The 22,583-nt window shown below is 43.0% G+C and overlaps 1 protein-coding gene across 1 annotated transcript in view; it reads left to right on the top strand.

The window, feature by feature from the left end:
• The window catches only part of LOC126366001 (uncharacterized), a 351,266-nt gene extending 344,014 nt beyond the window's left edge, over positions 1 to 7,252 (top strand). The window contains exon 6 of the mRNA XM_050008830.1: positions 6,791 to 7,252. Coding sequence (XP_049864787.1) covers positions 6,791 to 7,010 — 220 coding nt within the window. The 3' untranslated portion in view covers positions 7,011 to 7,252. The remainder of the gene's footprint in view (positions 1 to 6,790) is intronic.
• Positions 7,253 to 22,583: the final 15,331 nt, after the last annotated feature.

Genomic DNA, 22,583 nt, shown 5'->3' with positions numbered 1-22,583 from the left:
TCAACCTGGCGCCGCGTTGCTGCTACGGTCGCAGGTTCGAATCGCGCCTCAGGCGTGGATGTGAGTGATGTCCTCAGGTTTAAGTTGTTCTAAGTCTAGGGGACTGATGACCTCAGATGTTAAGTCCCATAGTGCTTAGAGCCATTTGAACCATTTAAACGAACATTTGATTGTGAAATAATGTTGTTTAATGTATAACGTAGAAAATGCTACTGTATTAATTACTTCCTGTGACTATGAATAATTACACCATGGATCAAAAGAAGAGACAAATGTGGTAATTTAACTACTTTTGTTTTATTCTAAGACGTTCTTACGAGTGAACATTCACCTACGTTCATGCTCAGATTATGTAGCCGATGGGGCATAAAATAGTTATTTATTATATCTCAGTGTCCTTTCAGATTAATACTCACTATTGTACAGCATAGAGGTTTGTTGTTAACACCATAAATGTTTACTGCTTTTAGAAAGTGTTTACATATTCCCACTATAACCGGTTTTGATTCCGCTGTAAATGGGTTATGCAGGGACAGGCTTCATTAAGATATTTTGTTGTCAACACCACACAACAGTCCAACTCCATCCTTCTTTAAAAGAAACTTCTTCTTGCATTGCACTAGAAAATTCTTTTCCGTTTTTCATTGTTTTCTGTGTTCATGTTTTACCAAGTTTGCCCTCGTGTAGTTTAAGTGTCAAGTGAGCGTTATACCCAAAATACGGAAACGGCGTAATTGTTCAGCGACATGAAAGCCCTGTTTGTAGAACACTTCCGAAATTTCACCAAAATTAACTTCGAAATTTTCATGTAGTTGTATGTGCCCGTTCTCCTACACAGTTTGGGCGCGCAATTGTTTAGTTTTACGGATATTGCTCACTGCGACGGCGAACAACCTCTTCGGAAGTCTCCAAATTAATTTACTTAAATGGCGCTGGCACGGAGCGGCCTCTTTTTCCATGCGGCGTGACAAGAAAATTAATTACGGCGCTACAAAGAAGCAATTAAATGTTTCCCCAAGACTTTAACTGCACAAAATGGCGCCTCCTTCAGAGGCGGCTGGGCTGTTGCTAATGTTCCATTATGTCTCACGGCTTGGCATTTTGGTAAATAACCGTAAAGTCGTGTAGCTCCTTTTGATAAAAGTTTTCTGGAACGAAGAACAGGTGGTTAGTAAGCAAACACAACTGTGGTACCTTCTGTCATTAACAATAACTTTCTTTATTTATGCACTTATTTCATCTACATAAATAATATGGTAATTACAGTAATGAATACATGCTGCTACAGTAAAATTAGTCTTACTATCAATGTGTTAATTTTTTTTGATAATATGAGATTCCTGTCGAAAAGTAATGCATGTCTCGGGTGCCGCAGGAGAATCCATTTGACCCAGGTCAGAGAGAGAAGCAAGTGGAGTAGAATCAGAGCTGAGATAGAAGAAGAAAAACTAAACAGATATCGATATGGATGAGTAAAGGTGGGTTAATGTTGCCACTTTCTCAGAATTATTAATTCGCTGTTGGAGACATGAATGACAGCTGAGGTATATTGAGAGTGAAGCTACGTCAGTGATAGAATAGCTCAGAGTGGTTTTGGATTTCTCCTTCGCAGTTTCTTTCAGAGTCGTACATCTGTGACGCAGAAGTACTGGGTGATCAAAAAGTCAGCATAAATTTGAAAACTGAATAAATCACGGAATAATGTAGTTAGAGAGGTATAAATTGACACACATGCTTGGAATGACATGGGGTTTTATTTGAACCAAAAAAAAATACAAAAGTTCAAAAAATGTCCGACAGATTGCGCTTCATCTTATCAATAGCAATAATTAGCATAACAAAGTAAGACAAAGCAAAGATAATATTTTTTATAGGAAATGTCCACCATCATTCCTCAACGAAGAACAGGTGGTTAGTAAGCAAACACAACTGTGGTACCTTCTGTCATTAACAATAACTTTCTTTATTTATGCACTTATTTCATCTACATAAATAATATGGTAATTACAGTAATGAATACATGCTGCTACAGTAAAATTAGTCTTACTATCAATGTGTTAATTTTTTTTGATAATATGAGATTCCTGTCGAAAAGTAATGCATGTCTCGGGTGCCGCAGGAGAATCCATTTGACCCAGGTCAGAGAGAGAAGCAAGTGGAGTAGAATCAGAGCTGAGATAGAAGAAGAAAAACTAAACAGATATCGATATGGATGAGTAAAGGTGGGTTAATGTTGCCACTTTCTCAGAATTATTAATTCGCTGTTGGAGACATGAATGACAGCTGAGGTATACTGAGAGTGAAGCTACGTCAGTGATAGAATAGCTCAGAGTGGTTTTGGATTTCTCCTTCGCAGTTTCTTTCAGAGTCGTACATCTGTGACGCAGAAGTACTGGGTGATCAAAAAGTCAGCATAAATTTGAAAACTGAATAAATCACGGAATAATGTAGTTAGAGAGGTATAAATTGACACACATGCTTGGAATGACATGGGGTTTTATTTGAACCAAAAAAAAAATACAAAAGTTCAAAAAATGTCCGACAGATTGCGCTTCATCTTATCAATAGCAATAATTAGCATAACAAAGTAAGACAAAGCAAAGATAATGTTTTTTATAGGAAATGTCCACCATCATTCCTCAACAATAGCCGTAGTCGAGGAATCATGTGCACAGCACTGTAAAGCATGTCCCGAGTTATGGTGAGGCATTGACGTCGGATGTTGTCTTTCAGTATCCCTAGAGATGTCGGTCAATCACGATACAGTTGCGACTTCAGGTAACCCCAAAGCCAATAATCGCACGGACTGAGGTCTGGGGACCTGGGAGGCGAAGCATGACGAAAGTGGTGGCTGAGCACACGATCATCACCAAACGACGGTCGCAAGAGAACTTTCACGAATCTAGTAATATGGGATGGAGCATTGCATTTTTTTGGTTCTAATAAAACACCATGTCATTCCAAGCATGTGTGTCAATTTTTACCTCCCTATCTACATTATTCCGTGGTTTATTAGGTTTTCAAATTGTACACTGACTTTTTGATCACCCGTTATATGGAGAAAGATTTAGCGCTATGTGTAGGTACAACCAACATGTGGGATTTAGCAGATCTTGCAAATCAGTGGACTAATGATACATAACTGATATGCGAGGAGGGTTGTTGAGGCTATCAGCCGCTAAGATACCAATAAAGGGAACTGTGTGAAAATCATGTGGTCTAAATGGTCATATACATCCATACGTATCTTACGCAAACATTCATGGTTAGATCAAATATCTCGAGAGTCACTGATGTAAGCATCTCCCGAGCTTTCTCGGTACATCTGTACTGTTTTTATTACGATATTTGACCACGTTGCCTATACCTGTACATTGCGAATTAGTAAGAAAACAAACTGCTGGGTACATTAGTACTTTCACTCATGTATCACCAGAATACGACACAGTTTATATCGGTCAGTCATCTTGCGACGATACATAAACTGCAACCGTTGATTGCCCACACTCCAACACGTTGTATCTGAAAGTGTGAATTACACAAGTAGGAAGATACGTTTCGAATGACGCATCACAAACTCAAAAACTCGCTAGGGTATATTCTGAAACTCCATCAATTAAAATAACCAGATGCACTTCAACTTTGATAATTTTTTGTGTGGTCAAAATTAATTCTTGATTATTCATTATCATTAAATTAAGTTCAGAATATTTTTGCGACCTAGAACTGATATAAAGTTTGTAACTGGGTTCATACCGTCGGTAAAAACGTTTGTACATAATAAGCACAGTTCAGTTTACTAATATCACTGAAGTTCTTCAGTGATACTGTCACAAATAACAATTGCCGACGATTCAGCAAGTGATAGTGGAAGAGATCACTGTGTTACGAAGAAATCTACGGATACCAGTCACTGAATGCTGGCCTCTTTTTGAATGGAGCAGAGGTGGGATTCTTCGTACACGTCGGTCAGGGTGCCTGAAGGTGGCGTAATGTAGCGCTGAAACTGGTTACTCAAATACACTGAAGAGCCAAAGAATGTGGTACACCTGCCTATATAGCGCAGGGCCCCCGCGAGCACCCAGAAACGGCGCAACACGATGTTGGATGGACTCGACTAAAGTCTAAAGTAGTGCTGGAGGGAACTGACATCATGAATCCTGCAAGGCTCTCCATAAACCCGTACGTATACGACGGCGTGGAGATCTCTTCTGAACAGCACGTTGCAAGCCATCCCAGATATTCTCAATAATTTTCATGTTTTTAGAAGTCTGGTGGGCAGCGGAAGAGTGTTCCTGGAGCCACTTTATAGCAATTCTGGACGTGTGGGAAGCCGCAATGCCCTGCTGGAATTTCCCAAGTCCGTCGGAATACACAATCGACTTGAATGGATGTAGGTGATCAGACAGGATGCTTAGGTATGTGTCACCTGTGAGAGCCGTATCTAGACGTATCATGGATCCCAGCTGGACGGTGTGGCCGAACGGTCCTAGGCGCTTCAGTCTGGAACCGCGCGACTGCTACGGTCGCAAGTCCGAATCCTGCCTCGGGCATGGATGTGTGTGATGTCCTTAGGTTAGTTAGGTTTAAGTAGTTCTAAGTTCTAGGGGACTGATGACATTAGATGTTAAGTCCCATAGTGCTCAGAGCCATTTGAGCCATGTCACTCCAACTGCACACGCCTCACATCATTACAAAGCCTCCGCCAGCCTGAACAGTCCCCTGCTGACATGCAGGTCCATGGAGTGATGGAGTTGTCTCCATACATCTACTCGTCCATCCGCTCGATCAAATTTGAAACGAGACTCGTTCGACCATGCAACATGTTTACAGTCATCAACGCAGTCCAGTGTTGGTGTTGACAAGGCCGGGTGAGGCGTAAATCTTTGTGTCGTGCAGCCATCAAGAGTACACGAGTGGGGCTTCTGCTCCGAAAACCCGTATCGATTATGTTTCGTTGAGTGGTTCGCACGTAGACACTTGATGATGGTCCAGCACTGAAGTCTGCGGCAGACTGCAGATGGGTTGCACTTTTGTCACGTTAAATGATTCTCTTCAGTCATCGCTGGTCCCCTTCTTGTAGGATATTTTTGCAACCACAGCGATGTCGGAGATTTGATGTTTCACCGGATTCCTGATATTCACGATACACCAGTGAAATGGTCATACGGAAAAATCTCCACTTTATTGCTACCTCGGAGATGATGAGTCGCATCGCTCGTGCACCGACAGTAATATCACGTTCAAACTCACTTAACTCGTGATAACCTGTCAGTGTAGCAGCAATAACCGATCTAATAACGGTGCCAGAGACTTGTTGCCTTATATAGGCGTTGCCGACCCCAACACCGTATTCTGCAGTTTACATATCTCTGTATCGCGTATCATGTCATTTCTGGAAACCCAGAATCTACTCTGTAGGAATCAACATTGATTCCGGAAACAGCGATAGTGTGAGATCCAACTCGCTTTATTTGTCCATGAGACCCATAAAATATTAGATACAGGCTCCCTGGTAGATGCCATTTGACTTGACTTCCGGAAGGCGTTCGGTACAGTTCCGCACTGTCGCCTGATAAACGAAGTGAGAGCCTACGGAATATCAGACCAGCCGTGTGGCTGGATTGAAGAGTTTTTAGCAAACAGAATACAGCATGTTGTTATCAATGGAGAGACGTCTACAGACGTTAAAGTAACCTCTGGCGTATCACAGGGAAGCGTTATGGGACCATTGCTTTTCACACTATATATGTAGATGACCTAGTAGATAGTGTCGGAAGTTCCATGCGGCTTTTCGCGGATGATGCTACAGTATACAGAGAAGTTGCAGCATAAGAAAATTGCAGCGTAATGCAGGAAGATCTGCAGCGGATAGGCACTTGGTGAAGGGAGCGGCAACTGACCCTTAACATAGACAAATGTAATGTATTGCGAATACATAGAAAGAAGGATCCTTTATTGTATGATTATATGATAGCGGAACAATCACTGGTAGCACTTACTTCTGTAAAATATCTGGGAGTATGAGTACGGAACGATTTGAAGCGGAATGATCATATAAAATTAATTGTTGGTAAGGTTGAGATTCGTTGGGAGAGTCCTTAGAAAATGTAGTCCATCAAAAAAGGAGGCGGCTTACAAAACACTCGTTCGACCTATACTTGAGTATTGCTCATCAGTGTGGGATCCGTACCAGATCGGGTTGACGGATGAGATAGAGAAGATCCAAAGGAGAGCGGCGCGTTTCTTTACAGGGTTATTTGGTAACCGTGACAGCGTTATGGGGATGTTTAGCAAACTCAAGTGGCAGACTCTGCAATTTCTGCATCACGGTGTAGCTTGCTGTCCAGGTTTCGAGAGGGTACGTTTCTGGATGAGGTATCGAATACATTGCTTCCCCTTACTTATACCTCCCGATGGGATCACGAATGTAAAATTAGAGACATTCGAGCGCGCCCGGTGGCTTTCCGGTAGTCGTTCTTCCCGCGAATCATACGCGATTAGAACAGGAAAGGGAGGTAACGACAGTGGCACTTAAAGTGTCCTCCACCACACACCGTTGGATGGCTTACGGAGTATAAATGTAGATGTACATGTAGATGTTGATGTAGATGCATTTGAATACACTTCGCTATACCAGTTTCTTTGTCGGTTCAGTGTAAAACAACAAATGGAAATTTAGGCGGCTGAAGATCTTTTGATTCGACACTCCATGTTTAATAGGCGAAGTTCCTCAACCATCTGCATAAAGATAGGCTTACATTCAAGGTTCTGTTGCTGTCGTTTCCAGGCTGGAGGTGGAGATGCGAGACTGCGGCCGCTTCGGTCTGGGCCTCGCGCTGGACATGCTACCTATCACGACGTGCGAGACTGGAGAAATGCCCCGGCTGCGAGAGGGCGGCGATTCTGGAGCCGGTGCCGGCCCGGCCTGGAGCTACCAGTGCACCGAGGAGTGCGCGCGGCGCATGGCGGGGCTCGTCAAGGAGCTGGTGGACAGTGGGCAACTGTAGCGGTGTCTGAGACGCCGCGCACCCCTCTCCAGTACAGGCGGCATCGAGAACTCGCTACCCACCGGCAACGTGCTCAACGGCTTGCGGCCAGCTGGAGCGTGTCCTCAGTCTGAGAGCAGCTGCCCTTCGGGCACACATCCGTTGCCGACTACTGACTTCTAAAGCCATACATTTTATTATTATGTGGGTCCTGCTGGACCATACAATGTATACTACAAAGGGCATTACAGAATTTTACTACAGCCCTTCTTTTTACCTCCACTTCCTCAGAATGCGCTATTTCCCTATCCTCTGACTAAGTAATTCTGTCTTCTTGGGTTCTTCTGCCTGGTACAAAGTCAAGTCCTGAAATTATTCGTATTGCATTTTCTGTTTTATTGTCTCTGCATCTTTAAGGTCATCTATTTATTCTACTTTTTATTTATTTTTATTTATTATATTTTTGTTTTTATTTAGAATATTTGGAAAGCTTAGAGGTCTGAGGCTCTGTCTTTCTCCTAAGCATCTAAAAATTCTGATAACATTAAATTTTACATAGCCTTACCGACAATATTCGTGGAACGATATGTCACAAAATGATGATAACTTATTGTTGAAGGATTAATATTTTTAACTTGTCGATTGAAATTAACGCACATCACTGTATGTTTGTCAGAATGAGAGACAGATTACAGCTTACTAAAATCACGATCGAATAAAGTTAGCCGGCCGGAGTGGCCGAGCGGTTCTAGGCGCTTCAGTCTGGAACCGCGCGACCGCTACGGTCGCAGGTTCAAATTCTGCCTCGGGCATGGATGTATGTGATGTGCTTAGGTTAGTTAGGTTTAAATAGTTCTAAGTTCTAGGGGACTGATGACCACAGATGTTAAGTCCCTTAGTGCTCAGAGCCATTTGAACCATTTTTTGAATAAATTTACAACATGTGTTCAGACAGTTTTCTCTATGTTTTATTACATGCTTGATGGCAATACCCATTTACTTTACATCTATATAGACAATCCACAGATGACTGTACAGTGCTTGGGGATGGTACTTCGTCGCATTGCTACTCAGTCGCTTTCCTGTTCCATTCCCAAAAACGAGCAATAGTGTTTCCTGAAAGGATCGTCTTCCTCTATCCAATGATTACCATCTAAGTTCACGGAGCACTGCCTTCGTGCCTCTGTATGAGGCCCACATCATCCTTCTTTATTTCCGTACTGTGCTTACTTGATACAGGGTGTTTCAAAAATGACCGATATATTTGAAACGCAATAAAATCTAAACGAGCAGCGATAGAAATACACCGTTTGTTGCAATATGCTTGGGACAACAGTACATTTTCAGGCGGACAAACTTTCGAAATAACAGTAGTTACAATTTTCAACAACAGATGGCGCTGCAAGTGATGTGAAAGATATAGAAGACAACGCAGTCTGTGGGTGCGCCATTCTCTACGTCGTCTTTCTGCTGTAAGCGTGTGCTGTTCACAACGTGCAAGTGTGCTGTGGACAACATGGTTTATTCCTTAGAACAGAGGATTTTTCTGGTGTTGGAATTCCACCGCCTAGAACACAGTGTTCTTGCAACAAGACGAAGTTTTCAACGGAGGTTTAATGTAACCAAAGGACCGAAAAGCGATACAATAAAGGATCTGTTTGAAAAATTTCAACGGACTGGGAACGTGACGGATGAACGTGCTGGAAAGGTAGGGCGACCGCGTACGGCAACCACAGAGGGCAACGCGCAGCTAGTGCAGCAGATGATCCAACAGCGGCCTCGGGTTTCCGTTCGCCGTGTTGCAGCTGCGGTCCAAATGACGCCAACGTCCACGCATCGTCTCATGCGCCCGAGTTTACACCTCTATCCATACAACATTCAAACGCAGCAACCCCTCAGCGCCGCTACCATTGCTGCACGAGAGACATTCGCTAACGATATAGTGCACAGGATTGATGACGGCGATATGCATGTGGACAGCATTTGGTTTACTGACGAAGCTTATTTTTACCTGGACGGCTTCGTCAATAAACAGAACTGGCGCATATGGGGAACCGAAAAGCCCCATGTTGCAGTCCCATCGTCCCTGCATCCTCAAAAAGTACTGGTCTGGGCCGCCATTTCTTCCAAAGGAATCATTGGCCCATTTTTTAGATCCGAAACGATTACTGCATCACGCTATCTGGACATTCTTCGTGAATTTGTGGCGGTCCAAACTGCCTTAGACGACACTGCGAACACCTCGTGGTTTATGCAAGATGGTGCCCGACCATATCGCACGGCCGACGTCTTTAATTTCCTGAATAAATATTTCGATGATCGTGTGATTGCTTTGGGCTATCCGAAACATACAGGAGGCGGCGTGGATTGGCCTCCCTATTCGCCAGACATGAACCCCTGTGACTTCTTTCTGTGGGGCACTTGAAAGACCAGGTGTACAGCCAGAACCCAGAAATTATTGAACAGCTGAAGCAGTACATCTCATCTGCATGTGAAGCCATTCCGCCAGACACGTTGTCAAAGGTTTCGGGTAATTTCATTCAGAGACTACGCCATATTATTGCTACGCATGGTGGATATGTGGAAAATATCGTACTATAGAGTTTCCCAGACCGCAGCGCCATCTGTAGTTGACAATTGTAACTACTGTAATTTCGAAAGTTTGTCTGCCTGAAAATGTACTGTCGTCCCAAGCATATTGCAACAAACGGTGTATTTCTATCGCTGCTCGTTTAGTTTGTATTGCCGTTTCAAATATACCGGTCATTTTTGAAACACTCTGTATGAACCATCGTTCTGCGGGCTGTGGTACATGCAGGTTCTCTTCTATCCAAGGATTCTCATCTAAACTCACGGGCCGTTACCTTAAAATACAACAACTATTGAACCGACCGGTACTAAATCACGGTTTCGGACGATCTGTTCAACTCTCTATTTGTCTTAGACGAAAAACATCGCGTGGCGGATGGATGGTGACCGTTAAACATGGCAGTGCGTCCTGTTCGGCTTGTGGAAAGCTCCTTAAAGAAAACAGTTACGTGTGTTTTAGCACTAACTTTGAAATGTATTAGAGCTACAGTGAAATGGTACTAAAACTTGCTGCCCATAGTAAACTGTACTGTGTCCACCAGTTTAATAAGAAAGGTAAGTACAGCAACTCCAGTTTAGTGAGCTGCAAAAAATTCAAGTCCTAGAAGACGATATTAACAATTTAAGCCCAAGCGTTCACAGTAATTTTTCTGTTGATGAGATCTAAAGGCAGTCACCTGAGGGCTCTCGTAGCTCCAGATGTGGCTACAGTGACCTCTAAAATAGCAGGCACTCATTTGTGAATAACACATGTGTGGAAGTCAACATCATATACATATACATTTATACTTCGCAAGACAGATTGTAACGTGTGGAGGAAGGTACTTTGTATACCACTGTCACTTCCTCCCTTTCCCATTCTAATCGCGAGTAGTTTGCGGAAAAAACGATTGTCAGTAAGCTTCCGTGTCTGCTTGAATCTCTCTAATTTTATCTTCATGTTCTTTTGGCGAGACCTACGTGCGAGGTTGTAATTTATTTGTTGACTCTTCTAGAAATGTACGCTCTCGGAACTTTAACAACAAACCTCGTCCTGACGCAGAATGCCTCTCTTGCAGTGACCATCACTGGTGTCGATTGACCATGTCTGTGACGATTTCGTGCTTACTAAATGAATCTGCAACAAAACGCGCTGCTCTTCTTTGGATCTTATCGGTTTCCTCTAACAGTCGTATGTGGTACGGATCCCATACAGTCGTCTGACTGTCATAGCATTTTGAAGAAGAAATTGTTGCACAAATTCCATAAGAGATGCACAATAGGGAGTTTCCTGCAGATTGTATCCACACAATTCTCCCAAATGGTTTCGTTCTCTATCGTGGATCCAGAACTTAACGTGCAAACCATTGTTCCGGCACATAGAATGCTCAGAAGCATGCTAACAACAAATTGGCTTTCTACTAACAACAAATTGGTTGCAACGTGTTTCCTGTGCCTCACTCATAAGTATAACCCATAAACAAAGGATATGTTCCTCTACGAAAAGTTATACTTGTGATGGAATCGAGTAACGCCATATATGCACTCGTCATTACCATATATCAAGAATAAAAATGTAATAATTTCAGAATTAAGACAATCGTTTCTAAAATGGAAAACCTCATCGACTACTATTGGAGTTAAAATATAATTCCTAAACTCCAATCGTAAGTGAGGTAAGAAAGCGAAAATTAGAAAATAAAAGTAAAACACTTTTTCATTTTCTTAAAACAGTCCTATTCTGGAGTCCTATTGGTGTTGTAATGACTATGTATAAAAACTTGAAGCGTAAAAACTCACCCACTAACCAGAAAGGAGTGGTCCAAGAGACGCCCAAAATGTAAAGAAATACTGATGTCATGTGCGAGCTGTCGATGTAATATGTTCCGCTACGTACGTACATTCTACCAATGACGAACACAGCTGCCATCTGACTGACCGACGGGGCCCAGGGCAATGAAAGACGCTAAACTGCGCTAATATTTCAGACAAATTTCGAAATAAATATCCTTAGTCGTCCACGCACACCAAAGTACATTCAACAAATCACTTTAAAATTACATACACAAACAGTTAAAAGGAAGATAACATATATCGGATATCGTGTACACAATTCCAGAAATTACGACACACACATAAACTCGGACGCTGATGACCGCGCAGTTCAGAGCCCCACAAACCAAACATCATCATCAACAAGTAAACTAAAGAATGTTAGGTATGGAAATTCACACAGTAAATAAAGTGCGGCAAATGTACATATACTATGCTCACTGAGATACTGATGCTCTTATTGGTACACAAAATATTTGACTAAGGCGACTAGATAGTTACTAAGTGACAACAATGAATACTTTGGCTCTGAGCACTATGGAACTTAACATCTGTGGTCATCAGTCCCCTAGAACGTAGAACTACTTAAACCTAACTACCCTAAGGACATCACAAACATCCAAACATGATTCGAACCTGCGACCGTAGCGGTCACGCGGTTCCAGACTGAAGCGCCTAGAACCGCACGGCCACACCGGCCGGCTTGAATACTCCGTAACGAACACTTATTCTAAAGAGATACTATTTTTACGTTAAATACGCTCATGTTCAGAGCAAATAGACCACCCTGAACGAGTAGAGACAGGACGTTCATATTCGCAGAACACGTGCATTAGTATGTTCTGCAGAAATTCAGTTTAGCAAGCGTTCTGTTAACGCGTGTAAGGCGCAAATATCCTTCTGTGGTATAGACATCCGTGCTCCATTCACCTGTTTCCAAAGTCCATCTGTGGTGGTTGGCATTGGGTCACAGCGCTGCACCCGTCGTTTCACCATATACCACATATTTTCGATTGGCTACAAATCTGGTGATTTAGCGGGCCAGGGCAAAAGACAGACATCCTTTGACACCAACAGGGCATGTGTTCGTGCAGCAACATGTGGTCTGGCATTGTCTTGCTGAAAAATGGTGTCTAGTTTGTTGAGCAGAAGGGGTGTGGTTACAGGTCGCAGGACGTCATTCACGTACGTCACACCGCTCACAGTGCCCTGGACACGCACCAGCTGTGATTCGTGGTTGTATCCAATGGCATTCAATACCATAAAGCCTTCAACTAGTGCTGTATGTCTTGTGCGAATGCAGTCACTGTGATGCCTCTCGACTTTCTGCGGCGAACCAAAATGCGGCCATCATTTTCATACAAACAGAACCTTGATTCGTCCGAAAACACTATCTGATGCGATTCCTGTCTCCGGTGACGTGGTTCTATACACCATTGGCGTCTAGCACCTCTCTGCACATTCCTCAAAGGTAGGCGGGGAATTGGACGACGCACACATAACCCATGCCGCAATAAATTGCGACGGATTGTCACCTTGATAGTGTGCGATGTTACACTGTTGTCCCAGAGCCCAGGACGAGGCAGATCTGTCCCGCAATGTCAGTCGGTTGAGGGTCGGTGTAGTGCGATCTGATCCCTCTCGCCGTGTTCTACGGCCTGCCGTGAACCATTCTGTACGCACACGTTGCACTGACTAAACATTTCGTCGCACAACAGCAGCAATTTCTCGGATGGATACGTAACAATCTCTTGTGCCAATAATTGCACCCTCTTCCAGACTCACTGATTTGATGGTACGGTTCGCACGTACGTCTGCGAGGCATCCTGCGCATCTGCTCAAGTCACACTGATCCATTACCTTCGGTTTGTAGCGTCAACAAGAGCCACAGGCACATTTCACACGTAGGTGACGTTGCGCTGTGATATCGACGTTGACCTTGCACCTTGACATGGTTCAAATGCTAATCATTCCTGTGAAACATACTAATGCACATGCCCTGTGAATATGAACATCCTATCTGTAGTCGTTCAAGGTATTCAGTTTTTTCTGAACATGAGTGTATTATGACAATATATTGCGGAGTGAGAGCTTCCTGACTGTGTAAAGTTTCAGTCACTTAGCTGTAGGTGGAGATAAAGCCCCGCGTGGGGTAAAAACCCGAACCGAGTATTTTAATTAACCGCCAGCGATTCAGGAGTTGATGACCAAGTGGTATGTTTATCTTATTGTAACTTACCGTTCCACGAAAGTTCGTCCCGGCAGGTCGCTCCGGAGATGAGAAAATGAGGTAAGTCTGTTTTCTATTATTTACATGTAACATTTTTATGTTATGCTTGAACACTGTATACTGTAGAAGGATCAACAAATTACTCGTGGACACTAATGAATTTAATTTTCACTTTCGTGTGGAAATGAGTGTTCCAGTTGGACATCCAAATGAACACTGCATTTTTCAGAGAACGGCGAAATGGAGTAAATTCCTGCAGTTGTTTCTAGTTAAATCCCTGCAGGTATTTGTGGATAAATCACTGCAGCTGCAACAATGTGACGACATTATGAATTAAGTCCAAAAAGCTGCTTTTATTTTGAGATGTTTATTTAATCACGACAGGCCTGTTTCAGCACTATTTCCATCATCAGGCGACCTATAACATCGCTAGTTAGTCACTCAAGCATTTATCTTACGTCTTTTAAAGTTATTTTATGGCGTAGCTTTCGTAGGCTATTTTTGTTGCAAATTATAGCCTATGAAAGCTACGTCATAAAATAACTTTAAAAGACGTAAGATAAATGCTTGAGTGACTAACTAGCGATGTTATAGGTCGCCTGATGATGGAAATAGTGCTGAAACAGGCCTGTCGTGATTAAATAAATATCTCAAAATAAAAGCAGCTTTTTGGACTTAATTCATAATGTCTTTACACGACTTAAATCGAGCTGCCGGCCCATTGGAAACAAAAAAGAAACAAAATGTGAAGACAATTGGTCAGTGCTAACTCCCGCACAAGATGTCATTCAACACGCACGGCGACAGATTATCTCAGCTGAAGATGTAACACTACTCAGTAAAATAAAGATGAAAAGGAAACGTTTTGGCAAAGCATTGAAACGTCGACAACCAATAAAGACCAAATGGAAGAAAAATTCTTGGGAAAAGAAAAACTTTTTATTGAGAAGAAGGGACGTGCCAAAGAAAGAAAAGAGCACCCTGTAGGAACAAAACGACGTAAGCTAGACTTCACTATATCGCTGCCCAAAAAAGGAAGAAAACAGATCAAATAGACAGTTGATTATTCTTCAAATTCAGACTTCTCAGTTCATGGCAGCTAACATATAGATACTGGCACACTATTTAGCAAAAAAGGTATCCGAAGAAGAAGCACAAGAGCCTGGAACTTCAATGAAGAATCAGATTTCCCCATAACCCAGTGGCTTCGCTGTACTAAAAGAGCACGGGAAAACCGGAAACTGAGTCAATCTCTTTGTGGCCAAGATAATTCCTATACACGAGAACGATGGCTGCGTTTAAAACAAATTCCAGGATCCTACTAACGTTATTGAGACACAGCAAGAGTCATTAACTGGCACTGGCAGTGTGATAATGATACTGTTAAAATCCACAGGAACGACCGCGATACAGTTCCATAATGCAAAAACTTTCTCTGAGGATCTAAAGAAGTCTAATATTTACTGGATACCGAGATACACTATGTGATCAAAAGTATCCGGATACCCTAAAAACATAGTTTTTCATATTAGGTGCATTGTGCTATCACCCACTGCTAGGTACTCCGTATCAGAAACCTCAGTCGTCATTAGACGTCGTGAGAGGGCAGAATGGGGCGCTCCACGCAACACAGGGACTTCTAACGTGGTCAGGTGATGGGGTGTACTTGTGTCACACGTCTGTACGCGAGATTTCCACACTCGTAAAAATCCATAGGTCCACTGTTTCTGATGTGATAGTGAAGTGGAAACCTGAAGGGACACGTTCAGCACAAAAGCGTAGAGGCCGACCTCGTCTGTTGATTGACAGAGGCAGCCAACAGTTGTAGAGGGTCGTAATGTGTAGTAGGCAGATATCTATCCAGACCATCACACAGGAATTCCAAACTGCGTCAGGATCCACTGCAAAGTACTATGACAATGAGGCAGGAGGTGAGAAAACTTGAATTTCATGGTCGAGCAGCTGCTCATAAGCCACACATCACGTGTGCCAAACGACAACTCGCTTGTTGTAAGAAGCGTATACATTGGACGATTGAACAGCGGAAAAACGCTAGGTGGAGTGACGAATCACGGTACACAATGTGCTGATCCGATGGCAGGGTGTGGGTGTGGCGAATGCTCGGTGTACGTCACGTGCCAGCGTGTATAGTGCTAACAGTAAAATTCGGACGCGATGGTGTTATGGCGTGGCCGTGTTTTATATAGAGGGGGCTTGGGCCCCTTGTTGTTTTGCGTGGTACTATCACAGCACAGGCCTACATTGATTTTCTAAGCACCTTCTTGCTTCCCACTGTTGAAGAGCAATTCGGGGATGGCGATTGCATCTTTCAACACGATCGAGCACCTATTTATAATGCCCGTGGCGGAGTGGTTGTACGACAATAACATCTTTGTAAAGGGCTGGCCTGCACAGAGTCCTGACCTGAATCCTGTAGGACATCTTTGGGATGTTTTGGAACGCCGACTTTGTTCCAGGCCCCAATGACTGAGATCGATACCTCTCCTCAGTGCAGTACTCTGTGAACAACGTGCTGCCTTTTCCCAAGAAACCCTCCAGCACCTGACTGAACGTATGCCTGCGAGAGTGGAAGTTGTCATCAGCGCTAAGGGTGGGCCAACACCATATTGAATTCCAGCATTTCCGATGCAGGGCGGCACGAACTTGTCAGTCATTTTCAGCCAGGTGTCCGGATACTTTTGATCACATAGTGTATCTCTGTATCTGAATACGCATACCTATATCACATAGCGTAGCTTACCCTCAGTTACTGAAGACGGAGTAAAGATCCACACTGCGGGGCTTTACCCCATTTTGTGGGTTAAAAGCCCACAATTATTCTCTTGTTAATTTGTAAATTTCTCTGTAATTAATGTCCAGATCTGGAATTTGGATGGGTTACGGCTAACAGCTCCTTCTATGACTTCAGTATCAAATCTTTGGAAAATCTACTACTCTTTAATCACAAGGTTAGAAAAACTGAAAATTGCTGGGCTTTACCGCCACCTACCCTAGCAGATGAGAGGCGAGTTCCCACGCTAGTGCTTCTAAAACAAAGACCGTGTAGCGTAGTGCTTAGTATTTGGGTTTACATAATACTCGAAGTGTGCACAATTATCTTGACTGCTACAAAACCCAACGTTAATCAGCCACATCTGCACTTTCCTCGATGCAGCAGGAAGCATTAGTCGTAAAAAATCATTGCTGCATACAATTACCAGTCCACTTTGCATTCACTACACACAAAATACTGTTTCAGCATAGAGGAATCAAATTATCACAGCAAAAAAAATTTTTTTTGATACGCTGGCATTTACGTGTTCTTCTTAGTTTTCGTATATTACACAGTCTCTCATCCATATCGTGACCAGCTATCCCTGCTACAAAGTGCCCGCAACCCCTTTGGTTGGGCTCAGACAAATTGTCCTTCGCAAAGTAAATCCAGTTTACCGAATCTTAAACAGAAGGTAAATGAAAGTAACACATCGTAATGTTTCGACATAAAGGTATTGCAAAATAGATAAACATAGTGGTAATAAAAGTACCTCAGCATCGAACGAAGTATTTGACAACCACAAACATACAGAAATGATTATGTCCATTGCTTTGTTATCTTCAAAGATTTTTTTTGTGATATGAGGAAACACACTGATCAACATTATACAGTGCTGTCCACATGTTATAAAATGACAATGAGACTAAAATGGTAACATTAGACTATTTGAACTATTTTTACGAAACCACTGTTGTGTTTTCCCAATAACCCATCCACATTCCTAACAAATTACGTCATGATTCGTGCATTGTCTGCTGAGGAGTGAAAATTCACACTGCTGGAGGAACGTTCGGAAACAATGAGTTCATTATTAAGTTCTAATATGGTTCTTCAAAGAACGTAAACTTAAGATAACTGTCTAACATCAAAAATCGTTTCAAAGAGAAAGCATAGTTTTTTTTATTAATTAACAGACAGTATGCTTAACTTGCATTGTTCAATGCTTCTAATGTCAGTAGTAATCTCAGAAAGTATCTGCAGTTTCCTAAAGCTTATTTGTTGTAATAGTCGTGCAATATGCAGGAACCATGTATTTGCAACAATTTTTTGAAAGTAATCTGTTATTTGAAGCACAATACCACACATTCCACCGTCAACGTCAAATGTCAAATAATCGTAAGAAATACATTAGTAAATGAGAAAACGGTAGAGCGTTATTCTGATTTTTGTTAAAACAAATGCACGATGCAGGTATGTCATTGTAACTGCTGGAATCCTGTGCAGAGGAAGGTTAACTGAGCTAGTGGTAAGCCAAAATAAACTTACCAATTTGCTAAAACTTTCAGAGGAGGTAACCACGAGAAAAAGACAAAATAACCAACGGAAAGGTAAAGTTCTACGAGTTAGGGCGTGGAATGTCAGAAGTTTGAACGTTTTAGTGAAGCTAGAAAATCGGAAAATGGAATTGCAAAGTCTCAGTCTAACTAATGTGCTCGGTGAAGCGAAACAGACAGAAGATAAGAATTTTTGCCGGCCGTTGTGGCCGAGCGGTTCTAAGCGCTTCAGTCTGGAAGCGCGCGACCGCTACGGTCGCATGTTCGAATTCTGCCTCGGGCATGGATGTGTGTGATGTCCTGAGGTTAGTTAGGTTTATGTAGTTCTAAGTTCTAGGAAACTTATGACCTCAGATGTTACGTTCCATAGTACTCAGAGCCATTTGAACCATTTTTAAGAATTTCTGGCCAGATTAGTATAGAGTAATATCAATAGCAGCAGGAAATGGGACAACGGCAGTAGCATTCTTTGTGAATAAGAAAGTGGGGCAGAGAGCGAGTAACTGCGAACAGTTCACTAATAGGGTTGTTCTCATCACAATCGTTAGCAACCAAATGAAAAACAACAGCAGTTTAAAATCTTAAACATGGCTGCAACTTCAGCAACTGTGTGACAATGAACTTGGGCTGATCGAAAGAATTAACCAACTAGTTGCTGTTAAAGGTTTATTGGAACCTTTGACCAAAGTTTCGATAATTTTAAACTTGCCATTACGCTTGCATACACCTGTAATACTATAGGGCTGTTATCCTGAGTCATGGCTTTTGATTTTCTGTGTTCAAAATACGGATGTCGGATATGACAAGAGCTCTTTGTCTTTATTCTGCGTACTTAATCAACATCGGATGTGAAAGGTCCATTATACCTTCCAAAAAAGACAATTTTAAAATTGTCGAAACCTAGGTCAAAGGTTCCACTAAACCTTTATTTGCAACTGATTGGCTGATTTTTTTAACTTGTGGAAGAAACGCTAGTTCAGGTATTCATGCCGACGCCAGAAGCAGAAGATAAAGAGGTTGAAAAGTATATGAGGACATTAAAGGAATAATTCAGTTGGTAAAAGGAGATAATGACCTAATAATTAATCATGAGCGACTGGGACGCGGTAATGGTGGAAGGTATAGAAGAAACAGTTACTGGAGAATACGTGTTTGGTAGTAATCAAATGGCTCTGAGCACTATGGGACTTAACATCTGAGGTCATCAGTCCCCTAGGACTTAGAACTACTTAAACCTAACTGACCTAAGGACATCACACACATCCATGCCCGAGGCAGAATTCGAACCTGCGACCGTAGCGGTCGCACGGTTCCACACTGAAGCACCTAGAACCGCTCGGCCACAACGGCCAGCGTCTGGTAGTAGAAATGAGAGAGGAGAAAGAGTAATTGAGTTGTGCAACAAATTTCAGATAGTAATATTGAATACACTGATCTCAATTCAAAAGAGAAGGAACTATGCTTAGAAAAGACCTGAAGATACGGGAATATTCCAACTGTTTTACATCATGCTCAGAGAGAAATTCCGAAACCAGATACTGATTAGTAAGGCAGAAACAGATATCTGTTCCAATCGCAATTAAGTAATGATGAGGATCAGGTTGAACTTCAAGGGATTCGTCTGAAAGAATCAATGTGTGAAGAAGTGGGATATAAAATACACTACTGGCCATTAAAATTGCTACACCAAGAAGAAATGCAGATGATAAACGGGTATTCATGGGACAAATGTATTATACTAGAACTGACATGTGATTACATTTTCACGCAATTTGGGTGCGTAGATCCTGAAAAATCAGTACTCACAACAACCACCTCTGGCCGTAATAACGGCTTTGATACGCCTGGGCATTGAGTCAAACAGAGCTTCGATGCCGTGTACAAGTACAGCTGCCCATGCAGCTTCAACACGATACCACAGTTCATAAAGAGTAGTGACTGGCGTATTGTGACGAGCCAGTTGCTCGGTCACCATTCACCAGACGTTTTCAATTGGTGAGAGATCTGGAGAATGTGCTGGCCAGGGCACCAGTCGAACATTTTCTGTATCCAAAAAGGTCCGTACAGGACCTGCAACATGCAGTCGTACATTATCCTGGTGAAATGTAGGGTTTCGCAGGGATCGAATGAAGGGTAAAGCCACGGGTCGTAACACATCTGAAATGTAACGTCCAGTGTTCAAAGCGCAGCCAATGCGAACAAGAGGTGACCAAGACGTGTAACCACTGGCGCCCCATATCAGCACGCTGGTTGATACGCCAGTATGGCGATGACAAATACACGCTTCCAATGTGCGTTCAAAGCGATGTCGCCAAACACGGATGTGACCATCATGATGCTGTAACTGAACCCGGATTCATCCGCAAAAATGACGTTTTGCCATTCGTGCACCAGGTTCGTCGCTGAGTACACCATCGCAGGCTCTCCTGTCTGTGATGCAGCGTCAAGCGTAACCGCAGCCATGGTCTCCCAGCTGATGGTCCATGCTACTGCAAATGTCGTCGAACTGTTCGTGCAGATGGTTGTTGTCTTACAAACGTCCATATCTGTTGACTCCGGGATCGAGACGTGGCTGCACGATCCGTTACAGCCATGCGGATATGATGCCTGTCATCTCGACTGCTAATGATACGAGGCCTTTGGGATCCAGCACGGCGTTCCGTATTACCCTCCTGAAAGCACCGATTCCACATTCTGCCAACAGTCATTGGATCTGGACCAACGCGAGCAGCAATATCGCGATACGATAAACCCCAATCGCGATAGGCTACAATCCGACTTTTATCAAAGTCGGAAACGTGATGGTAAGCATTTCTCTTCCTTACACGAGGCATCACAACAACGTTTCGCCAGGCAACGTCGGTCAACTGCTGTTTTTGTATGAGACATCAGTTGGAAACCTTCCTTCTGTCAGCACGTTGTCGGTGTCGCCACCGGCGCTAACCTTGTGAGAATGCTCTGAAAAGCTAATCATTTGCATATCACAGCATCTTGTTTCTGTCGGCTAAATTTCGCGTCTGTAGCACGTCATCTTCGTGGTGTAGCTTTTAGTGGCCAGTAGTGTAGTTAGGTGTAATGATTCTCTGATGCCACATGTTGCGTCCGCAAAGTCTCTCCGCAGGGGCGATCTCTGCGGGTTACGCCTTGCGTGGTGGGTAAAGTTGGCAGCACATTCATGTCCCAGTAGAAAGTAGGGGCCGGGATTAATTGCTAGTGGCCCCAGTTATGGTGGGAGATGGGATTGAAAATTTTACAGTTAAAGCAATCAAACTAATTAAGAATATTAATTATATTCAAACTGAAGGGCAACATGTGTTCACTGGTCACCGGGGCTCACTTCGAAGCAGGACTCGACACTGAAGACAGTTTTATTCCAGGCAATGAGATTCCAGGCCGAAGACGTGCTTGGAGACGCCCCGGACAGCGGTGGGATACAAACCTGACCGTCGCCTTCCATAAGGTCCGACAGCCAGGAGTGATGGCCTGGAGGGCTCTTTTGTTGTTATTCGCGACACCATTACAGCAGAGCGGGAAGGTGGTGATATTCTTTCCCCGTGTTGTTGTCCTTCATAACAAGCCATCTTGTGCTCACATTTCAGCAAGATAATTCCCGCCCGAACAAGACGAGAGTTTCCACTGCTTACCAAACCCTGCCTTGGCCAACAAGGACGCCGGACCTCTCCCCAATTGACAACGTTTGGAGCATTATGAGCAGGGCTCTACAACCAAGTCGGGATTTTGACAATCTAATGCGCTAGTTGGACACAATTTGGCACGATACCCCTTAGCAGGACATCCAACAAACTCTATCACTCAACGCCAAGTCGAATAACTGCTTGCATAAATGCCAGAGATGGACCAACCAGTTAGTGTCTTCCACATTAATAAATCATCTAATTTTTCTGCAATTGTTATCATTTGTTTGTACATGTACATCACATCTACCCATTCCCGTCCCATTAGGATGATTCCATCGTGGTGCGTCGTTCTCTTTCATTTTGTTTCTTTTTTTTCTTTTTGTGAAATGTATATGAAGTAATCGAAAAATAAATGATTGTCGTAAGGCCTGATTCACCGTGCAGGGAAGTCAAACCAAAGGTCGAATCAACCTTCCACGCTGGCCGGAGTGGCCGAGTGGTTCTAGGCGCTACAGTCTGGAACTGCTCGACCGCTACGGTCGCAGGTTCGAATCCTGCCTCGATGTTTGTGATGTCCTTAGGTTAGTTAGGTTTAAGTAGTTCTAAGTTCTAGGGGACTGATGACCACAGCAGTTAAGTCCCATAGTGCTCAGAGCCATTTGAACCATTCAACCTTCCACGAATTAAAAGAAAGGACTTCAGTATTAAGCGCGCAGTCGAAATTCCATTATTAAGCGCAGAGGAGAGATCATAAATAAGTGGAAAGAGTACACAGAACGCCTCTACAAGTAGGAGGTCTTGTCTGCTGACATGATTCATGGAGGAAAGCGAATCGATATGGAGGACACGGTGGATCCAGTATTAGAGGCACAGTTCGAAAGATCTTCGGAAGACTTCGATCAAATAAGGCAGAAGGAATAACCAATAATCCTTCGGCATTTATGGAATCATTAGGGGAAGCTTTAAACATTACTGGAAAGCACTTCATCTGTATTA

This window comes from Schistocerca gregaria, chromosome 4 (genome assembly GCF_023897955.1).
Source record: "Schistocerca gregaria isolate iqSchGreg1 chromosome 4, iqSchGreg1.2, whole genome shotgun sequence".
In the NCBI taxonomy this organism is placed as follows: Eukaryota; Metazoa; Arthropoda; class Insecta; order Orthoptera; family Acrididae; genus Schistocerca; species Schistocerca gregaria.
Note: the sequence above shows the minus strand (reverse complement) of the source record. Positions and strands in the feature narration are given on the sequence as shown.